Source organism: Podarcis erhardii, assembly GCF_964252035.2.
Source record: "Podarcis erhardii genome assembly, chromosome: 4".
Classification (NCBI taxonomy): Eukaryota; Metazoa; Chordata; class Lepidosauria; order Squamata; family Lacertidae; genus Podarcis; species Podarcis erhardii.
In genome coordinates, this window is record NC_138508.1 from 52,897,178 (window position 1) to 52,914,249 (window position 17,072).

The window sequence follows — 17,072 nt, forward strand, 5'->3', positions numbered from 1 at the left end:
AAGTGCGGACTTAATTGGATGGGAAAAATAAATACAAATGTGTACGACTGATTACTTTGTTTTGGATGATTCATAGATGAACAGTAAACAGATTCTATAAATAGTGTCTCAGAAGGCTCTCCATGTATTAGAACCTCTGGAAAATCAGGACCCTATCAGATGCAGGGAGCCTCCACTTTCAGAGGAGGAAGTTTATCCTCCAATCCATGGAGTACATGGTCTCTCTCTCTCTCTCTCTCTCTCTAAAACATAATGACTGAAGAGAGCTAGAATGTCTGCCTGTCTTCACCCTAAGCAGAAGTTTAGAATGAAAGGCCCATATATTAATAAACTATTAGCGTTATTGGTCATACCTTTTTCTTAAGACCATAACTTTTGTATTTCAGCCTGGCTGAGAGGTAGACCAGAAGACAAGCACTGGAGATGGGGCACCATAAAGCTGCAGTCCACTAACCTTCAGTGGAAAGCATTATGTATTCAGCGTTTTTCCAAGCTCTAGGCTCTCATGCCACAGAAAGCCACTTTTCAGATTTGGTGGTTTGAGCATCTTATCTTCGATCCTGTGGGTTTGTATATTGCTTTTTAGAGTTCAGCTTTACTAATAAAAACATATCCATACTCCAAAGGTATATTGTTTCTGTTGTCATGCCTTCTCTCCCAGAATCTTGAAAACTGTGAGGTGCTGAGAATGGGACGTTGATAGTCCATGCCTTAAAGAACCACAGTTCCTAGGGCTCCTTAAGGTAAGGAAATTAGTATTACTATTAGATCATTTTAAGTCTAGGAGTGGTGAACTGTTGGCCCTCCAATTGTTGTTGGACTCCAACTTCCACTGGCCCCTGTCAGTATGACCAATGATCAAGAATGATGGGAACTATAGTCCACCACCACCTGGAAGGCCACAGGTTCCACATCTGTAGTCTAGATGTGTTTTTGCCATAGCTGTCAACTTACAGATTTGAAAATAAGGGACCAGCAGCCTTGAAAATAAGGGACCAGCAGCCAAAATAAGGGACCTGCAGCCTCACCTGTTCCAGGCACTCCAGTCTTCCTGTCCTCCTGCAGTCTGGTCAAACTCATGCTGGTAGCTTCGAGAACACTGTCCAACCAACTTTGTAACCAGAGGTTCAACTGAATAGAATCTGAATCACATGCACCACAAGGCCTATGCAGCCTCAACTTAAGATGGCTCCCCAGCCTGGCTTTGCACTGCAATGTTTGTAGCAGCACGTGCACCAAAATGGCGTCCAGCATTCAAAACCCCCCTCAGCTTGCATTAACTAGCCACACACAAGGCATGCAAGCTCCACCCCCCAGTCGTTCTTAGACTTCTTATTGGGTGAGCAACAAAGCCAAGCAGCACAGTTGGAGCCTTCCTCCTCCCTGGCCGGCAGGGAGGGAGGGAGAGGAGCTGCTTCCTTTGAAATTTAAGGGATATCATTTAAGGGACATCCATCAATAAGGGACAGCAGCGGGACATGGCGCTGGAATAAGGGACTGTCCCTTCAAATAAGGGACACTTGACAGCTATGGTTTTTGCCATCACTTGTTTCTGGTGGTGTTTTTCTTTTAACTGTTTTAAGTGGTCTGTGCTGTTTGTTTGTTTGATTTTGAGAGACACAAAGGAGTTTGAAATAAGACATTATTCAAGAATTTGATACTGGTCTTGTTCTAAAAGTGGAATGGCTTTCTTTTAATATTATAAAAATACACATGAACTCTCTCTCACTCTTGTAGTGGATTTCATCCTTTGGGGTGACAGAGGGAGGGAAGGCACAAGAGCATGTATATTGGATGAAAGAGAATCTGACCATTTAACATACATGCTTTCCTATAATCCCTTCCTGCTCCGGTCATTTATATTTGCTCTTGCTGGAAAGGAAGAAAGGGGAGCAAAGCAGCTGTGTACTAGAGGCAGGTCATGGGTCTCTAAGCTTCTATTTGCTACATATAAGATTAAAGATCTGCTTTGAGTTTTGATTAAGAATTCAAAGTTAAGAGATTAAATACCCGCAAGCCAAATTAAAGAGGTTTAAATCCAATCTCAGAATTCATCAACCTACCAAAATTTTAAGCTGTCATTACAACATAGGATTGTGCAAAGCTCTCCTGAATCTTGATTTGATGTCCTTTAGTCCTCGCTATTTCTTTCTCTTTACACTGTGAGAAAGCTATTGCTGTGCTTTAGAGTTCATTTCACCTAGAATCTACTAGTTAAATATCCACTGTGTCTATTGTGATCCGCCACCTAAATAGCCATAACCACAGCATACCATTCTACATTGTGTCTTGTCCCTAACTATATTAGAATTTTGCTCTTTTAGGGAATAAGAGAAAGCCTTCCTAATAATTCACCTTGTTTTGCAATATGTCCCTTCTATATCCTCACTTGCCTTGATTATTGAAAAAGATATGTCAAGTTATAAGAAAAGGGGGAATGCAGTAAATAAAATGGCTGATTAATTTTGTGATTAAAGACTGTAACTAATGCACATTCCTGATGATAATCAGGAAATTTTTCAGATAAACTTGACAAAGATAAATTATTTCTAAAATGGGTAAAGATTAATCTCTGAATCCGTCTACCCCAAATCTATATTCAGGAACTTTCAGACTTCTATTTTTGGTTGGGATACAGTCACAAAACAGCAAATTTAGGCTTTGTTATTAAAGTTGATTTGGAAGCCTTGCACAACATATCCACTTCCCCCGCAAATCAGATTTGTTGCCATAAGGAGAATGCAAACAAATCGGAAAGAATGCTCAATGAAGCCATCTAACTTTCCCACAAACTTTGTGCAAATAAATCAGGATTGATGCTCAATATCTAGGTGTCTGTAAATTACCTAAATCAGGGCAACCCAACTATCCATACTGAGTGCACCGGAAGAATATATTTTGACATGTTAGCGGCAGGCTGCACATTGCCTTGTTGCACGGGTGAGGGGAGGGGAGGCCAGGCCAATATTTTATGCCCCCCCCCAGCCCTCTTGCTGCCTTCCCACAACCAGATAAGCTGAGAGGCTCTGGCAGGGTCTTAGAGTCCCCTGATCTCCTTTCCAAAGCCCAGCAAAGCCCAGCGTCTTGCTTACCTGGCTTTGGGAAGGCAATGTGAGGGCTGGGGAGGGGATGTCAAATGTTGTCAAGGGCTGCCCCCAAAGCCCTTGGGGACCACGTGTTGGACAGTCCTGACCTAAACTACAGTGGTACCTTCGGTTAAGAACTTAATTCGTTCTGGAGGTCCATTCTTAACCTGAAACGGTTCTTAACCTGAGGTACCACTTTAGCTAATGGAGTCTCCTGCTGCCGCTGCGCCACCACCGCATGATTTCTGTTCTCATCCTGAAGCAAAGTTCTTCTTAACCCGAGGTCTATTTCTGGGTTAGCAGAGTCTGTAACCTGAAGCATCTGTAACCTGAAGCGTCTGTAATCCGAGGTACCACTGTATACTGCAATGTATTGCAAATAGACAGGTTGCTTGCTTGCATTTTTTCTTATTGTAATGTTTTGGGTCTTTTCCATTTGGGTACTGTTCTGTTTTTAAAGTAGATGGTAAGTTCTTGCAATTAAAATAGGAATATTTTACTGGCTATGACTGTAACCACTTGTATGTATTGCACTGGAGATTACCTCTACTCAAAATGATTCCCAGAATACTGTGTTATGTGTGAAATGACCCATGGAGAAAAACTCCATATAAACCTGGGATTGCAGGGAAATTAGTAGAATAAGAAGAATGCTACTTGGCTAATTTTCATACTGTATGAATGCACACAATAAAATGCAAATACTCTACTGTTTTGTTGAAAACATCAGATTAATATTAAGGATGTGTCAGGTGAGCTCTAAAACAAGGCAATTAAGTTATTTGTCAGAGTTTCCTCCCAGTTAATTTACATAGTTAAATGCAACACTAGTCTTTATGGCACAATGTTTCTCTTTGTTTCATATTACCATAAATAAAAGTGAATTATGTTATTTCCTTGTGAAGCTGTACTGTATAAACAGTTTATATTGCATCCTGGATAGGAAAGCACTGTAAAAGCCTGACTAACCACACTTAGGCCTCAGTAAGCCCTCTAATAGCAAAGTTAAATGCTAGTCTGTGGATATGAAGGGTCTCTTTCCAGGCAACCAAGAAAGAACAAAATAAAGTCTCTGAGGATGTTAACATATCCTTGCAGAAAAATAGTGTGTGGGACTCAAAAGAAGCTCCCTGACAAATCCCCCAAATGTTCCTTGGCCACAGGCTGTTCCTATGTGCACACATTAGCTGCAAGGGAATATCCCCAGTAGCTGAAGGCAGCATACATATGCTAGCCATTGGCCTGAGAGGGTCGGGGACTGTCCATATGGCAGAAATGCTTTCCTTCTTCGTCAACACAAAGAGCTGCCAGCTGACAGGACTCTGGGTCCTCCTGTCTGCCACTGTAAAATCATATGCTTCACTGCTTGCCCCCCTTTGCTGCCAAAAGGATTGCAAGGAGAGCAGAAACAGGCAGGGCAATTTTTTTAAAATAAGCATATAACATGTGAGGGAAATCCCATGCAGACCACATGAATCCCCCTCCCTGGTGCCCTTTTCATTCTTCCTGGCCGGGGTTTGCATTTGGGGAAAACACTGAACATGCTAGATGCTGTTTTGTGTTTTCCTCTAGACAATGTGATTTAGCATCTGACATCCTTCTTTTAAGCCTATGTAACCAACATGAGTTGTTTAGCTTATTTTGTAGTTGTTGATATGTTAACAGTGTTTTATAGATTGCAATTGTTTTGCTGACGATTTGTTAATTATTCTGTATGATTTATGCAGGATTTGTGATGTCCTATCATTCTATTGTTATTTATTGTTTGTAAGTCGCTTTGGGGTTCATTTGAAATAAAGGTGGCACTGAAACAGAAGAAATAAATCAAATAGTAAAGAATGGATTTAATTAGGCCTGTTACTTTAAGGATCTCCAAGGCTTTTAAGAGCAGGTGTGCAAATTGGGGTGGGGAGAGAGAGAAAGCAACCCAAGGCTTTGGAAGCCATTTTGATTAAGAGCTGCTGAAGAGCTGAAGGAGTGGATTTCAGGGCAGGCCTGGCCTACCTTGTTTTAAAGGGTGAGCCCTATTTGCCTAGTTATTATCTTGGGGGGGGGGGAGGTCTTTCAAATCCACATGGTGGAAACAGCAAAATAGATTTGTGACTGTTTTCAAATTTATTCTAGAATATGCTAGAACCCTGAGTCAGGAACTCCCATTTCCCACCAGGGCTGCTCTGCAAGGACCAACCCCTTTCCCCAGCAATCCTGCTTTTTTGGGTTTAGGAGGGTTGGGGAAGCAAAAGGATATTCAAAGTCCTGAGTTGGAAGAAGACTTTGGCTTGGGAAAGTCTGCTGCTATTTGTTAGAGCTTTATCTAGTTAAGAGCTGGAACTGAAGGAAGTTTGAACCATTCATCCCAGGTGCTACTTTTTGTATAATCCAAGTAGATGATAGGAGGCTGTGGGTTTTTTTGTGGGGGGGGGGTGTGTGTTGGTGTGTGTGTGAAATATAGGACAGTGCTTGCCTATTATCCTGGACTAAACAACAACAACAACAAATTTCTTATACCCTGCCCATCTGACCAGCCACTATGGGTAAGCATGGCTTCCCTGTTGGCAAGCAGTGCCTTATGTTTTAGTATCTGTCCCACGGTTTGTGTCTGATCAGGGGACTGTCCTGCAGATGGATCTGAGGGAAAGTTTTTTTGAGTTTTGTTTTTTTTTAATTGAAACTGCATAATCCATTCAAACTCCAGTTCCCCAACCACCACTGACTGGTAGGGGAAGTTCATTCCAGGGCCCTGGTGGAACCTAATGCAAGGCAAGGTCTGCTGTATGAGATCTTCTATCTGCACAGTCACAGAATTTATGAAGGCAGGATCGATGCTGTGTGCCCGAGTCTTTCCAAGGAAAGGTGGCATATTTGCAGATGAACCATACAAACAGTGGCAAGAAATTTCTGAAGTGCTGCTTCTCCCACTTTGGAGTGATGTAGGACGTTCAGTGTTTGTGTCTTTGCCTGCTGTTGCCCATAACTTTTGGCATGGGGCAAAATCTTCTGGCAGCAACTCTCTCAGCACACTCAAAAATGGAAATAATTGCATGACCATGCATCATATTATGCTGGATGACACATGGACAAGTATGACAACACAGATAGTTAATACGTGGTGAAACATACCTCGGAATGAGAATGGTGCAATGTGTTATGGGTTGTGGGTTATTGGGTTGTTCTTGTTCTTGTGTTTATTATGAATTTTGTGTTTTTATATTGTCATTTTATATTGTATACTGTCCTGAAACCTGTGGGTATAGGGCGGTATACAAATTTAATAAATAATAATAATTCTTGGCCTGCTGTTGTCCAGAGACAGGAGACAATACCAGCCTGTTCCAGAGATTTATGCTGAGCAGGATTTTGTTAAAACAGCAGCAACACCAAAGTAACTTTCTGAGTTGTGTACATTGTTAGCTAATTCTTAAATACAGTGGTACCTCGGGTTACATACGCTTCAGGTTACAGACTCCACTAACCCAGAAATATTACCTCAGGTTAAGAACTTTGCTCCAGGATGAGAACAGAAATCGTGCAGTGGAGGCGGCGCGGCAGCAGCAGGAGGCCCCATTAGCTAAAGAGGTGCTTCAGGTTAAGAACAGTTTCAGGTTAAGAACAGACCTCCAGAACGAATTAAGTTCTTAACCTAAAGTACCATTGTTCCAAGTTTCTTTAGATTACTATTAAAATAAATGTTTCATTAAAAGCTTAATTATGCACATCTACTTATTTAAAATGTAGATTTAAATGTCCTGCATGATTTTAAAGTGTACTTTTGAGTTCATGCACCCCCTCCCTCCATGAAAATTCATTTTTAAAAATTATGGGTCCAATAGTACATGTACTGGGATGCCAAAAACTACCAATTAATTTCGGTGTCAAAGTGAGTGAGCTTCTTTCATCACTGAATAGATTGTAAGGGAAAGAAGAACTGAATGGTGGTGGTGGGAAGAAAATGGACAAAAAAAGTGTGCCCTTTTCCATTCCCCTCAGCAATTTACTCTTCCTTTTCCTTCAATTATTTGCATGACCTTCCTTCTTAATAATGTGGATGACAATGCAGCTTGAATGTAGGAAGGAAATGCTTACCATTTAAAGACTCTCATTCTCTCAAAGCTGAATTTCTTGTAAAAATCATTGCATCAATAACTTGGTTCATCATTTTGGAAATAGTATCATCAGTGCACTTATCACTTAAGGCATAAGTGTTGAAGCAATTGCTTCAATCACTGCCAATCACCGTGTCTTTGTTCGGCTGACGGAGCTAGTATTACGCTTCATGTACATATTTCATTACGCTGTGTCTCATTGACCACCTACTGAGAATGCTAGACATTTCCCTTTGGGATTTCATGTTTCTATCCTTAGAAAAGCAGAGTGTTCCAGTAAAAGCTGAGATGCAGACTAGATGAGATATGTCTGAGAGTTTATTCTATTTTCTGTTTTACATAACTGTGCAGGCAGGAAATGGTGCATGTAGTCAGGTTTGGGGTCGTTTTTTTAAAGCAAAATTCTTTTAAGCAATGTTCCAATCATTGCCCTGTGTGAAGGGATAATGAGCTGCTTGTGCGTAAAAGCTTGATCCCTCTGGGGTTTGGCTGGTCATCCAAACCGATGCACTAACGGAGCCCCCAAAGCATGACTCCGTCAGTCGCTGGTAGAATCTGACAGTGGGCGTCTACGGAATTTACGCCAACATAAAAGCTGTTTGACAGACATGCGCCTTCGTGACTCTCTGCGTGACAGTTTCCGGCGAAGGGTGGGAGTTCCCAACGGGGGTCCCGTTACCTCTCCACTACTCTCACTGGAAGCATCCCAGAGCCTCCCCTCCGCTGTGACTCCTGCACTCCCCCTGCTGGTTCCCTCTTCTGCTGCAGATTCTCTCCTATTCTCCTGGAGCCTGTCCACCACCTGTCTCTCCGATGGCAGTTCCCTGACACCCTGTCACCACTTCTATGCACATTAAGGCATGGGTATGTTATTCTGGGTTATCTGTACTCAAATTCAAAAAGATAGCAAAGCATCTTTGAAGGCTCTTTGTTAATAGAATAGTGATGAACCACCCTAGGTATGGGGACTATTATTGCTACACATTGCTGTTACCATATAAGTGTTCACACCCAGAAGAGTATGACATATTATCCCGTGTGGGGAGCCTCTGTGGCTAAGATAAACTCCACTTGAGGAATGATGAAGTAGTTGCCTTCTACATAAGACCTACTTACTATGACTTTATATGATCAGGTATTGCCTCAGCCTCTTTTCTCCCCCACACCTAACTCCCCACATCACCAAAAAAAGAGGCAATCTCCAGTGTAGTCCACACTGATGGTATGGTTACTTTACTGATGGTATATTTTTCCTTTATTGATTTGGTATATATTTTATGTGTAAGATCATGACAACTTTAGAATAGCCTAGATGTTTTACGATCATGCCTTTTAAAGGCTCTCCCCCATGTTTTATGTTGGTACTTGAATGTAATATGCTGCTTTGACTCACGTTTTTTCATAGGTTTCTTGCTTTTCCTTTGTATGAGTCATTATTGACATTTATTGCCATTTGTTTATGGAGCATTGTGTTATAAACAAATTTTTCAGGATACCACTGCTCTGTAACAACTAGTACTTTCTGGTCCAAAGAATAGCTGTCCTCTAGGAGGCATACCAAAGAATGTAGCATTCGGCCTCTTCAAGGAGAGTTGTACTATATAGTCAAAGATATATAAACAATGCCGTGTGTGAATGGTATTTGGAGAAAGATGTCCAAAGTAAAGCACACTGTTGCAGAAGAACACCGAGAGAAAAATAGTTACCGTATTTTTCTGTGTATAAGACTAGGTTTTTTTACTAAAAAATTATGTTAAAAAAGGGGGGTAGTCTTATACACGGAGGCAATCTTCCCCCCATTTTCTAATTCTGAGGCTAATTCTGAGGGGGTATCTTATACATGGGGGCATGTTATACACGGAAAAATACAGTATATTATTTATAAAGACCTCTGGGGAGTCATTCTGCTACCGGCAGTTAAGTAAATCATCTTTCTCTTTTTGAAGCTTTATTATCTGTGGCTTCATTTATTTAAGGCTGAGTTGCACAAAGAAAAGGGATCAGATTGAGCAAGCTGGATCCCAGTGATACTTCTTTTTCTTAAGTAAATTAAACGGTTTAAAATCGAAAATTAATGAATAGAAGCATTCTTAGAGATTTCTAGTTATCTTGTTGAACAAATGTATGAGGATAAGTGTAAGAACTAGCTATAAATATTTTAGTTCCTATGGATTTCTGGCATCCAACAATAAAGGTGAATTGGGCCTATTGAGGTATTTTGTACAATTACCATATTTTTTGCTCTATAAGACTCACTTTTTCCCTCCTAAAAAGTAAGGGGAAATGTGTGTGCGTCTTATGGAGCGAATGCAGACTGCGCAGCTATCCCAGAAGCCAGAACAGCAAGAAGGATTGCTGCTTTCACTGCGTAGTGATCCCTCTTGCTGTTCTGGCTTCTGAGATTCAGAATATTTTTTTTCTTGTTTTCCTCCTCCAAAAACTAGGTGCATCTTGTGGTCTGGTGCGTCTTATAGAGCGAAAAATACGGTATGTCTCACAGAATTCATGCTTGATTTGTCTTACAGCCAATTGTGATTTTGAACATTTTATTTTATACTTGACTAATTCAGAAAACCAGTTGTCCTTAAACTTAGCTAAGGTCTAGATAGTGCCACCAGCATTTATTTATGAGCCCTCAAATACTAAAATGATCAAAACTATAGAAATGCCTTTATTTAGGTGGCTAATTCCCAGAGTATAGAGTTACATACTGGCTGCTGCATGTTCACCCCAGAATGTCTTGATTTTGTCTAATAGAAATATGATCTGAAGAGAAACCAGAGTTTTATTTTTCTTTTGCCAGATTGCATCCATGCCTGTTTTTGTTTTGTTTTTTATTATGCTAGCATAATTATCAGTAAAGTCTCTTAATGGGGAACAATTCACTTACTTTGTTAAAAATAACATCAAATTTATATTTCTGGTTTTGTAAGACATATTAGGTTCGATAGAGGCTTGTGTCTAATGCTGGAGGAAAGGGTGGGAGGAATGCAATTTCTGCATATTCCTTTTACTGTTTCCTTCCAAAAAGCCTGCTCCAGTGGACTGGGGGGCTCTCCACAACTGCATGAGGTGATGCTCTGGATTACAGGGTAAAAGCGGAAATAGTGAAAAATCGCTTCGTCTATCAGAAGCCCCCCCCCCTTTGAATTTTGCTTTCCTCTGCGAAGGGAAAGAGCCCTTCCATTACAAGTGTAAATTCAACCTTTTTATTTTTTAAAAAATGTTCTTTGTGTGAAACAAGAACCAGCCCTTCCTCTGGACACAGAACATTAATCCCAAACTGAAACTGTATGTAACAGGAAAAAAGGATTATGGATATATCTTCTGGTACTTTACTAAGAGCTTCATTTCCCTGGAAATCTAGACCACGTCAGTATTTTGTCATCTTACGCCACCTTCCACCTTGCATTTTAGCCAACTCAAGCAACATGTAATAGTAAATCATAGCAGTCTAGTGTGTTCCCGTGTTTTACTCTTGTGTTTTCCTCTCCAAGCTGTTTGTGGCGATTCTGGACTATCCTGGTTTATGCTTTTCTGACATTTTGCCCAAAGCAGTAGAGAACTGAGAGAATGAATGCAATTCTGAAACTGCAGTACTGTACCTGCATCTATAGTTTACACAGATGCATTTACTTCAGTTTGGTACTAAACTTTATCTGCTGAGTGATATATTTTCTCTGGGCTCAAATGATGATGATGATGATGATCTAAAACTTCTGTTGCTCAGTTTTTCTGTTGTGAGTTAAATTAGCACAGCCAGCCATTAGGAAGTAAAGATACACAGTATCTTCTTTGGTTAATTGGGAAGGTTTGAGGAAAAACATACACTAATGTGCCAGTTATGAGATTCTGCAGTGCTAAGTCCAGGTTGCAGAGATCCTTTCCAAAATAAAACCACCACACATTAGAACAGGATTTATATGTTGTTAGCTAGCTTGGCAGGACCTTAAATAAAAGCAACAACAGCTAAGGAACATACATACTAAAAATCTAACCTGCATTTCCCCTTCACTGTGTACCTTAGTGATTTACAGAAACTTAAGTGTTTTGTATTGTTTTTGCCTATAGGTCCCAGGGGTGGAGTACTGTACTTACTCAGGCTTCTGTGCCCAGATAGATTCTGCTAATAGGCCAGCACTCGGCGGAAACAGGTAGGTTCATAATCCGCTTTCTTTTTATTAGGAACGACATATAGAAACATAAGAATCTTGCTGCTAGAAGAGCATCACATACATCAGAGGTGGAGAATTCTTTTCAGCCAAAGGAATATATTCCTTTCTGAGCAGCCATGGGGTGGGGGTGGGGTGGGGGACACATACCAGTGTGGGAAGGGTAAGAGGGAAAACTAGCTACATACTTCTGTATGTAGGCTGCTTTCCACAGAAAATCACGCACCCCTTTCTATTCTCCATCCTGTCAAGCAAGAGGAACTATCATAGTTCAAGAACACATTCCAGCCAGACGGTAACGTGCAAGGAGGGTATGAAGCAAGGCAGGTGAGGCCTTGGTCTTTTTGGCAGAGGGCCTCTGGACAGAGGAGTTGGTGTTGCCTGAGGAGAGTCCCAAGGGTCAGGCAGAGAGGCCTGGAGAGCCACATTTAGTCCCTGAACCTGAGTTTCCCCACCCCTCTCATACAGTCTTACCACTCATTCAGATACTTCTTTCTCACATGCATCTGTTGGTCTAAACCACACCAGATAAGTATCAGAGAAGAAACTAAGCTGTTACATAAAATGGATAAGATGCATGAAGCGACAATTCCCTGTTTATCATTTTTTAGCTTCGCCTTTGTCAAATTTCAGAGGCTCTCTAAGTTTATTTTATGGATTTATAAAGATCTGCTTTACCTGTGCCATGAAATATTGATAGGGCAAGATAGCTTTGCAATACCATTGTAGTTCATTCTGGGAAAGTCAGAACCTCAGCCAACTGGACGTATTTATGTTCTGTGGGAGCCTCTGTACACAAAATTGGAGAGTTGGTGAAATACATCAAAGTGAACCAAGCAGCTTTTGTCTTCTCCCCTGGTAACTGGCTAGCAAGCAGGAAGCAGAGGCAAAGAATATATGGATAGTTTTCACAGTGGAAAGAAGTAATCAGCAGGGCCCCTTAAGGATCAATATCCCACAAGGATCTGTACTGGGAAAAGTCCTATGTAATTTATTCATGAATAATCTCAAGTCAGGAGTGAGGCAACCATATATGCAAGTGTTAGCAAATTATTCAGGAAGGTGAAAATTGATGCAGAGTGCTGACTGCTCAGTTGGTTAGAGCATGGTGCTGACAACACTAAGGTTGCAGGTTCAGTCCCTATAGGGGATAGCTGCATATTCCTGCATTGCAGGCGGTTGGAATAGATAGTAATTTATTTATACCCCGCCCATCTGGCTGAGTTTCCCCAGCTACTCTGGGTGGCTCCCAATCGAGTGTTAAAAACAATACAGCATTAAATATTAAAAACTTCCCTAAGCAGGGCTGTCTTCAGATGTCTTTTTAAAAAAGGATAGCTGCTTATTTCCTTGACATCTGATGGGAGGGCGTTCCACAGGGCGGGCGCAACTACCGAGAAGGCCCTCTGTCTGGTTCCCTGTAACCTCACTTCTTGCCATGAGGGAACCGACAGAAGGCCCTCGGTGCTGAATCTCAGTGTCCAGGCTGAACAATGGAGGTGGAGATGCTCCTTCAGGTATACAGGACCGAGGATGATCCTTGGGATCGTTTCCAGCTTGATGTTTTATGTTCTAATTTGTAGGAAGCTGGCCAGAGTGGCTGGGGCAATGCAGCCAGATGTACAGCATATAAATAATAAATTCTATGATTCTAAGATCTCTCCAGACTAGGTGTGTGAGAAACAGCATGACATTCAGTGTAGGTAAATGCAAAGTTTGAGACAATAAAGTCCGATTTTTGTATATGTACTGTTAGGATGTATGCCGGCTGTGACTATGCAACAGACCTTGGGGTCATAGTGAAATGTTCCATGGAAATGCCAGCTTTTGTGTTTATTCATTGCTATGGATTATTAGGAAAGGATCTGAAAATAAAACAGCTAGTATCATAATATAGTCTTTATAAAATATATATTTTGCAGCCGCATATGGAATACTTCTCACAGTTCAATTACTTCATCTCAGAAAAGCGTACTGAAGGACTAGAAAAGGTTCAGAAAGGGTAATGAAAATGACGAGGTTGGAGCATCTTTTCTACAAGGAAAACCTCTAGCATTAGAGGCTTTAAAAAACAACATGCTCATAGTTTTAAAAAAGTTATGGTGCAGATGAAATCAATATAATGGAGATTCCCGCCCCCCTTTCTTAATAGCACTTGTGGTTGATAGTAGATTCAAGATAGACCAAGAAAGTACTGTTTGACACAACATTTACATAGAACTTGCAGAATTCACTTTCACAAGATGTGGTGGAAGCCACTAGTTAAGGTAAATATTTGAATGGTAGTCCCTGGTGGATGGTGGAGAAACAATAGGGCAGGCATGTCCAAAGCCAGTTTTGGGGGCCCACCGGTCAGCTTAATCTGGCCCCTGTGGCAGTTTTCCTGGGGCAAAATCCTAAAAAAAAAAACCTCAACAACTTCAATCCTAAGAAAAGCTCAACCACTTGGGGGAAATCCTTAAAAAAGCTCAACTTCAGTCCTTGACTTCATCAAATCTGGCCCCCCTTTGAAAAAAGTTTGGACACCACTGCCATAGGGAGAGGCCTGCTGCCTTTGGCCCATGCTTGTGGGCTTCCTGGAAGTATCTGGCTTGTCTCTGTTAGAAGCAGGATGGATGTTGAACCAGCTGGACTATTTGTCTTACTTAGAAGATCTAGCTGTTAATTCTCCACTGAAAGGGCCTAAAGTGCGTGGCACTATTACCTAATCAGATAGTCATGTATTGATATAGAAAGAAGATTCCACCTAAACATTAGGAAGAACTTCCTGACAGTAAGAGCTGTTCGACAGTGGAATTTGCTGCCAAGGAGTGTGGTGGAGTCTCCTTCTTTGGAGGTCTTTAAGCAGAGGCTTGACAACCATATGTCAGGAGTGCTCTGATGGTGTTTCCTGCTTGGCAGGGGGTTGGACTCGATGGCCCTTGTGGTCTCTTCCAACTCTATGATTCTATGATATCCATGTGCCTGAGCCTTGTACTACATGGTTGACTCACTGAGAGTAATCAACAAGTAGATCTCCAGATGACAAGTATCTTGGGTAATAAGATTTGAGGAGGATGTTGAGGTGAAGTGAATGTTTGCATAGCTTGCAGCAGTGCTTCCTGTTTAAATACAATACAGAATTCTGTGAACAGGCTCAACAAACCCTCTGTCATTTGTAGTGCATAATGTGCTAATATGGGGAGTGTTGATACAGTTTTCTTTAAAAGAAATATATGAAAATGGACTAGTGTCATGAATTTAAAATTCTCCCACAATCATATTCAGGAGGTTGCAAAACATTTCCTAATGAACAATTCACTTGTGCATTTAATTCTTCCTGCCCCCTCTGTTATCACCTTCTCCCTGGGTAGTTTATGTGATTTGTTACTTTTAGTTCTTAACTGGAACCTGGAGAGCTAAAGAATATGAGTGTGTTGTTTTGAATAAAAGTATTGTTACGTCTGAACACCCAGGAAAAGTTTCTTTCAGGAGGGTGGAATCCTGCTTTAAGCAGGAGGGAGCACAGTTTTCTTGCCTTTATTTCTTTGTATTTAGTCAGATTGCCCACATGACTGTGACTTTTCAAGATGTGAAAATCATTTGTTCCTTGATGTGCACATTGTTCCATGCAATACACAAGCAGGGGGTGGATGCTAAAAATAAAAATCCAAGTCCTCTGTCCAGAACACTTACATTATGTCATATAAATAACGCACACACATTATTCAGATGGGCATGATTTTGCTGAAATTATCTTTTTCACTTGCACAATTGATTACTTATAAACTTCAGTTCCGCTCATGGCTACCCACTAGTGGTGGCAGCATGACACTTCTACTAAAAATGAGGATTGAGGAACATGCATGGTTTATAAATTTACTCTCTATTGCCCATGTACACAATGCTACTTCACAATAATGGTTTTGTGTGTGCTCAGTGCCTGAAGCAGAATTGTGTCTATCACAGTGGCACTGAGAAAAGAAAATCTTTGTCTTCTGCTGCAGAACTCCATAGATCTGCCCTAGAAAACTTTCTGAGATCATCTGAGAGCTAAAGCTGAAGCCTAGAGATGGGCAGATCTCTCTGATAAATTTTGCTAGTCTTACTGTTTTGTATGTTTTGCCAGAGAAGAAAGGTTCAAATTCGTCTGGCAATGTACCTTTAGAGGTGCAGAGTTCCTCTATATTCATCAGATATTTTATTTTCATCACTTGAAATTCTTCTGATTTCATCTGAGCAGCAACCCTGCAACCCTTGTTTTGGATGAAATTCAGGGGGAACTTGATAGATTGTATGTATGTATTTGATTTTTTCATGTAAGCTGTTTGGACATCAGCATAACCCTTTCCCATCATGGAAGTGTAGAACTTCCTGTCAGCATTTGGTCCTATTAACATATTGACTAAACTCGCTCATTTGTCATACAGAGATCTGGTAACCTCTAGGCTAGATTACTACAGTCCATTATACATAGGGCTGTTTCTGAAGATGTTTCAGAAACTTCAGCTGGTGCAGAATTGGGCAGCTGGGCTGCTCACTGGGGCAAAACAGTTTGAGCATATTACACCGATTCTGACCTAACTGCAATGGCTGCCAGTTAGTTTCTGGGCCCAATTAAAAGTGTGGGTGTTGACTTATAACGCCTTAAACAGCTCAGGACTGCAATACCTCAAGGAACGCCACTCCCCATCATCATCATCTGAGCCCCTTATTTGTGTTCCTCATCCATGAGAATGGGCCTTTTCTGCGGTGACTCAGCATTTGTGGAATGAGCTCAGAGAAGCTCGCCTGGCGCCTTTATTACATATCCTTAGGCACCAGGTGAAAACGTTTCTCTATAACCAGGCCTTTGGCTGAATAATGTTCTATATATAATAATTTAAGGAAAAACAAGATATAAAGCAGCCTGTTGCATTGTTAAGTGATTATGTATTATTATTTATTTAATTTCTATACTGCCCTGTACCTGAAGGTTTCAGGGCGGTTTGACCTTCATTGTATGGCAGCTTCCTGAGTTCAATGTAATCATGCTGAAGAAGAAAATGTCAGGTGACTTCTGATGAGGAAGTGAAAGAATAATTCCATACTGAAAAATCCCTGTTTTTATTCATTTAGAAAGCACATACAGCAATGAATGGGGAAGTAGTAGAGAGAGATGCAAAATAGGTGACCGTACAAATCATTTCAAAAGTAAAAGCGAGACGTTTCCTGGGTGATTTGTAGTACATCAGTCTTATGTGAGTTCTGATACTGCTGTACCGCCTCAAGATTAAAAAAGGGGAAATCACACTGAATTTCTGAGATGTAAGCTGTCTCTTTTTAAAAATCCCTCCATACAATTGTCTGGTAGGCATAAAAAGTTTTTTTGCTTTGCCTTTTACTCAAGATCTCTTCCATGGGGAAAGTTGAACTCATTCAAGCCATGGTTTCTTTTCTCAGCGTCCGCCTCTGATGACAAGTAAGGATACTTGTGAATGACGACCGCCCTTTAGTTCTTGTCCTTTTCTTTAATTTCTTCTGGTGTTTGAGTGAAATTCCAAGTTCCTCCATTATGGCATTGAAAGAAAGACACTAGTAGAAGGTGGGAGATGAAAAAATAATTAAGAATTACATTTAGCACAGATTGTCACCCTATTTTGCACAATTAATTTTCAACTAGATTCTGAACATACTAACTGGGAAGTTTGAATATCTCAGTTCATTGAGTTAGATTTCTTCCACTATTGCTG

The 17,072-nt window shown here is 40.9% G+C and overlaps 1 protein-coding gene and 1 long non-coding RNA gene across 34 annotated transcripts in view; one reads left to right on the forward strand and one right to left on the reverse strand.

The window, feature by feature from the left end:
- The first annotated feature begins 632 nt into the window (after positions 1-632).
- LOC309340497 overlaps positions 633-17,072 on the forward strand; it is a 120,227-nt gene continuing 103,787 nt past the window's right edge. For 3 of the 29 annotated variants that reach the window (XR_014156014.1, XR_014156015.1, XR_014156016.1), the window contains exons 1-2: positions 4,363-4,498; positions 11,261-11,343. This is a non-coding gene — a long non-coding RNA (uncharacterized lncRNA). The other 26 variants (XR_014156018.1, XR_014156019.1, XR_014156020.1 and 23 more) reach the window with 22 other exon arrangements.
- The window catches only part of GRIK1 (glutamate ionotropic receptor kainate type subunit 1), a 150,311-nt gene continuing 149,666 nt past the window's right edge, over positions 16,428-17,072 (reverse strand). For 3 of the 5 annotated variants that reach the window (XM_081859276.1, XM_081859273.1, XM_081859275.1), the window contains one exon: positions 16,428-16,914. In XM_081859276.1, the coding sequence (XP_081715402.1) occupies positions 16,759-16,914 (156 nt within the window). In that variant the 3' untranslated portion in view covers positions 16,428-16,758. The remainder of the gene's footprint in view (positions 16,915-17,072) is intronic. The other 2 variants (XM_081859277.1, XM_081859274.1) reach the window with 1 other exon arrangement.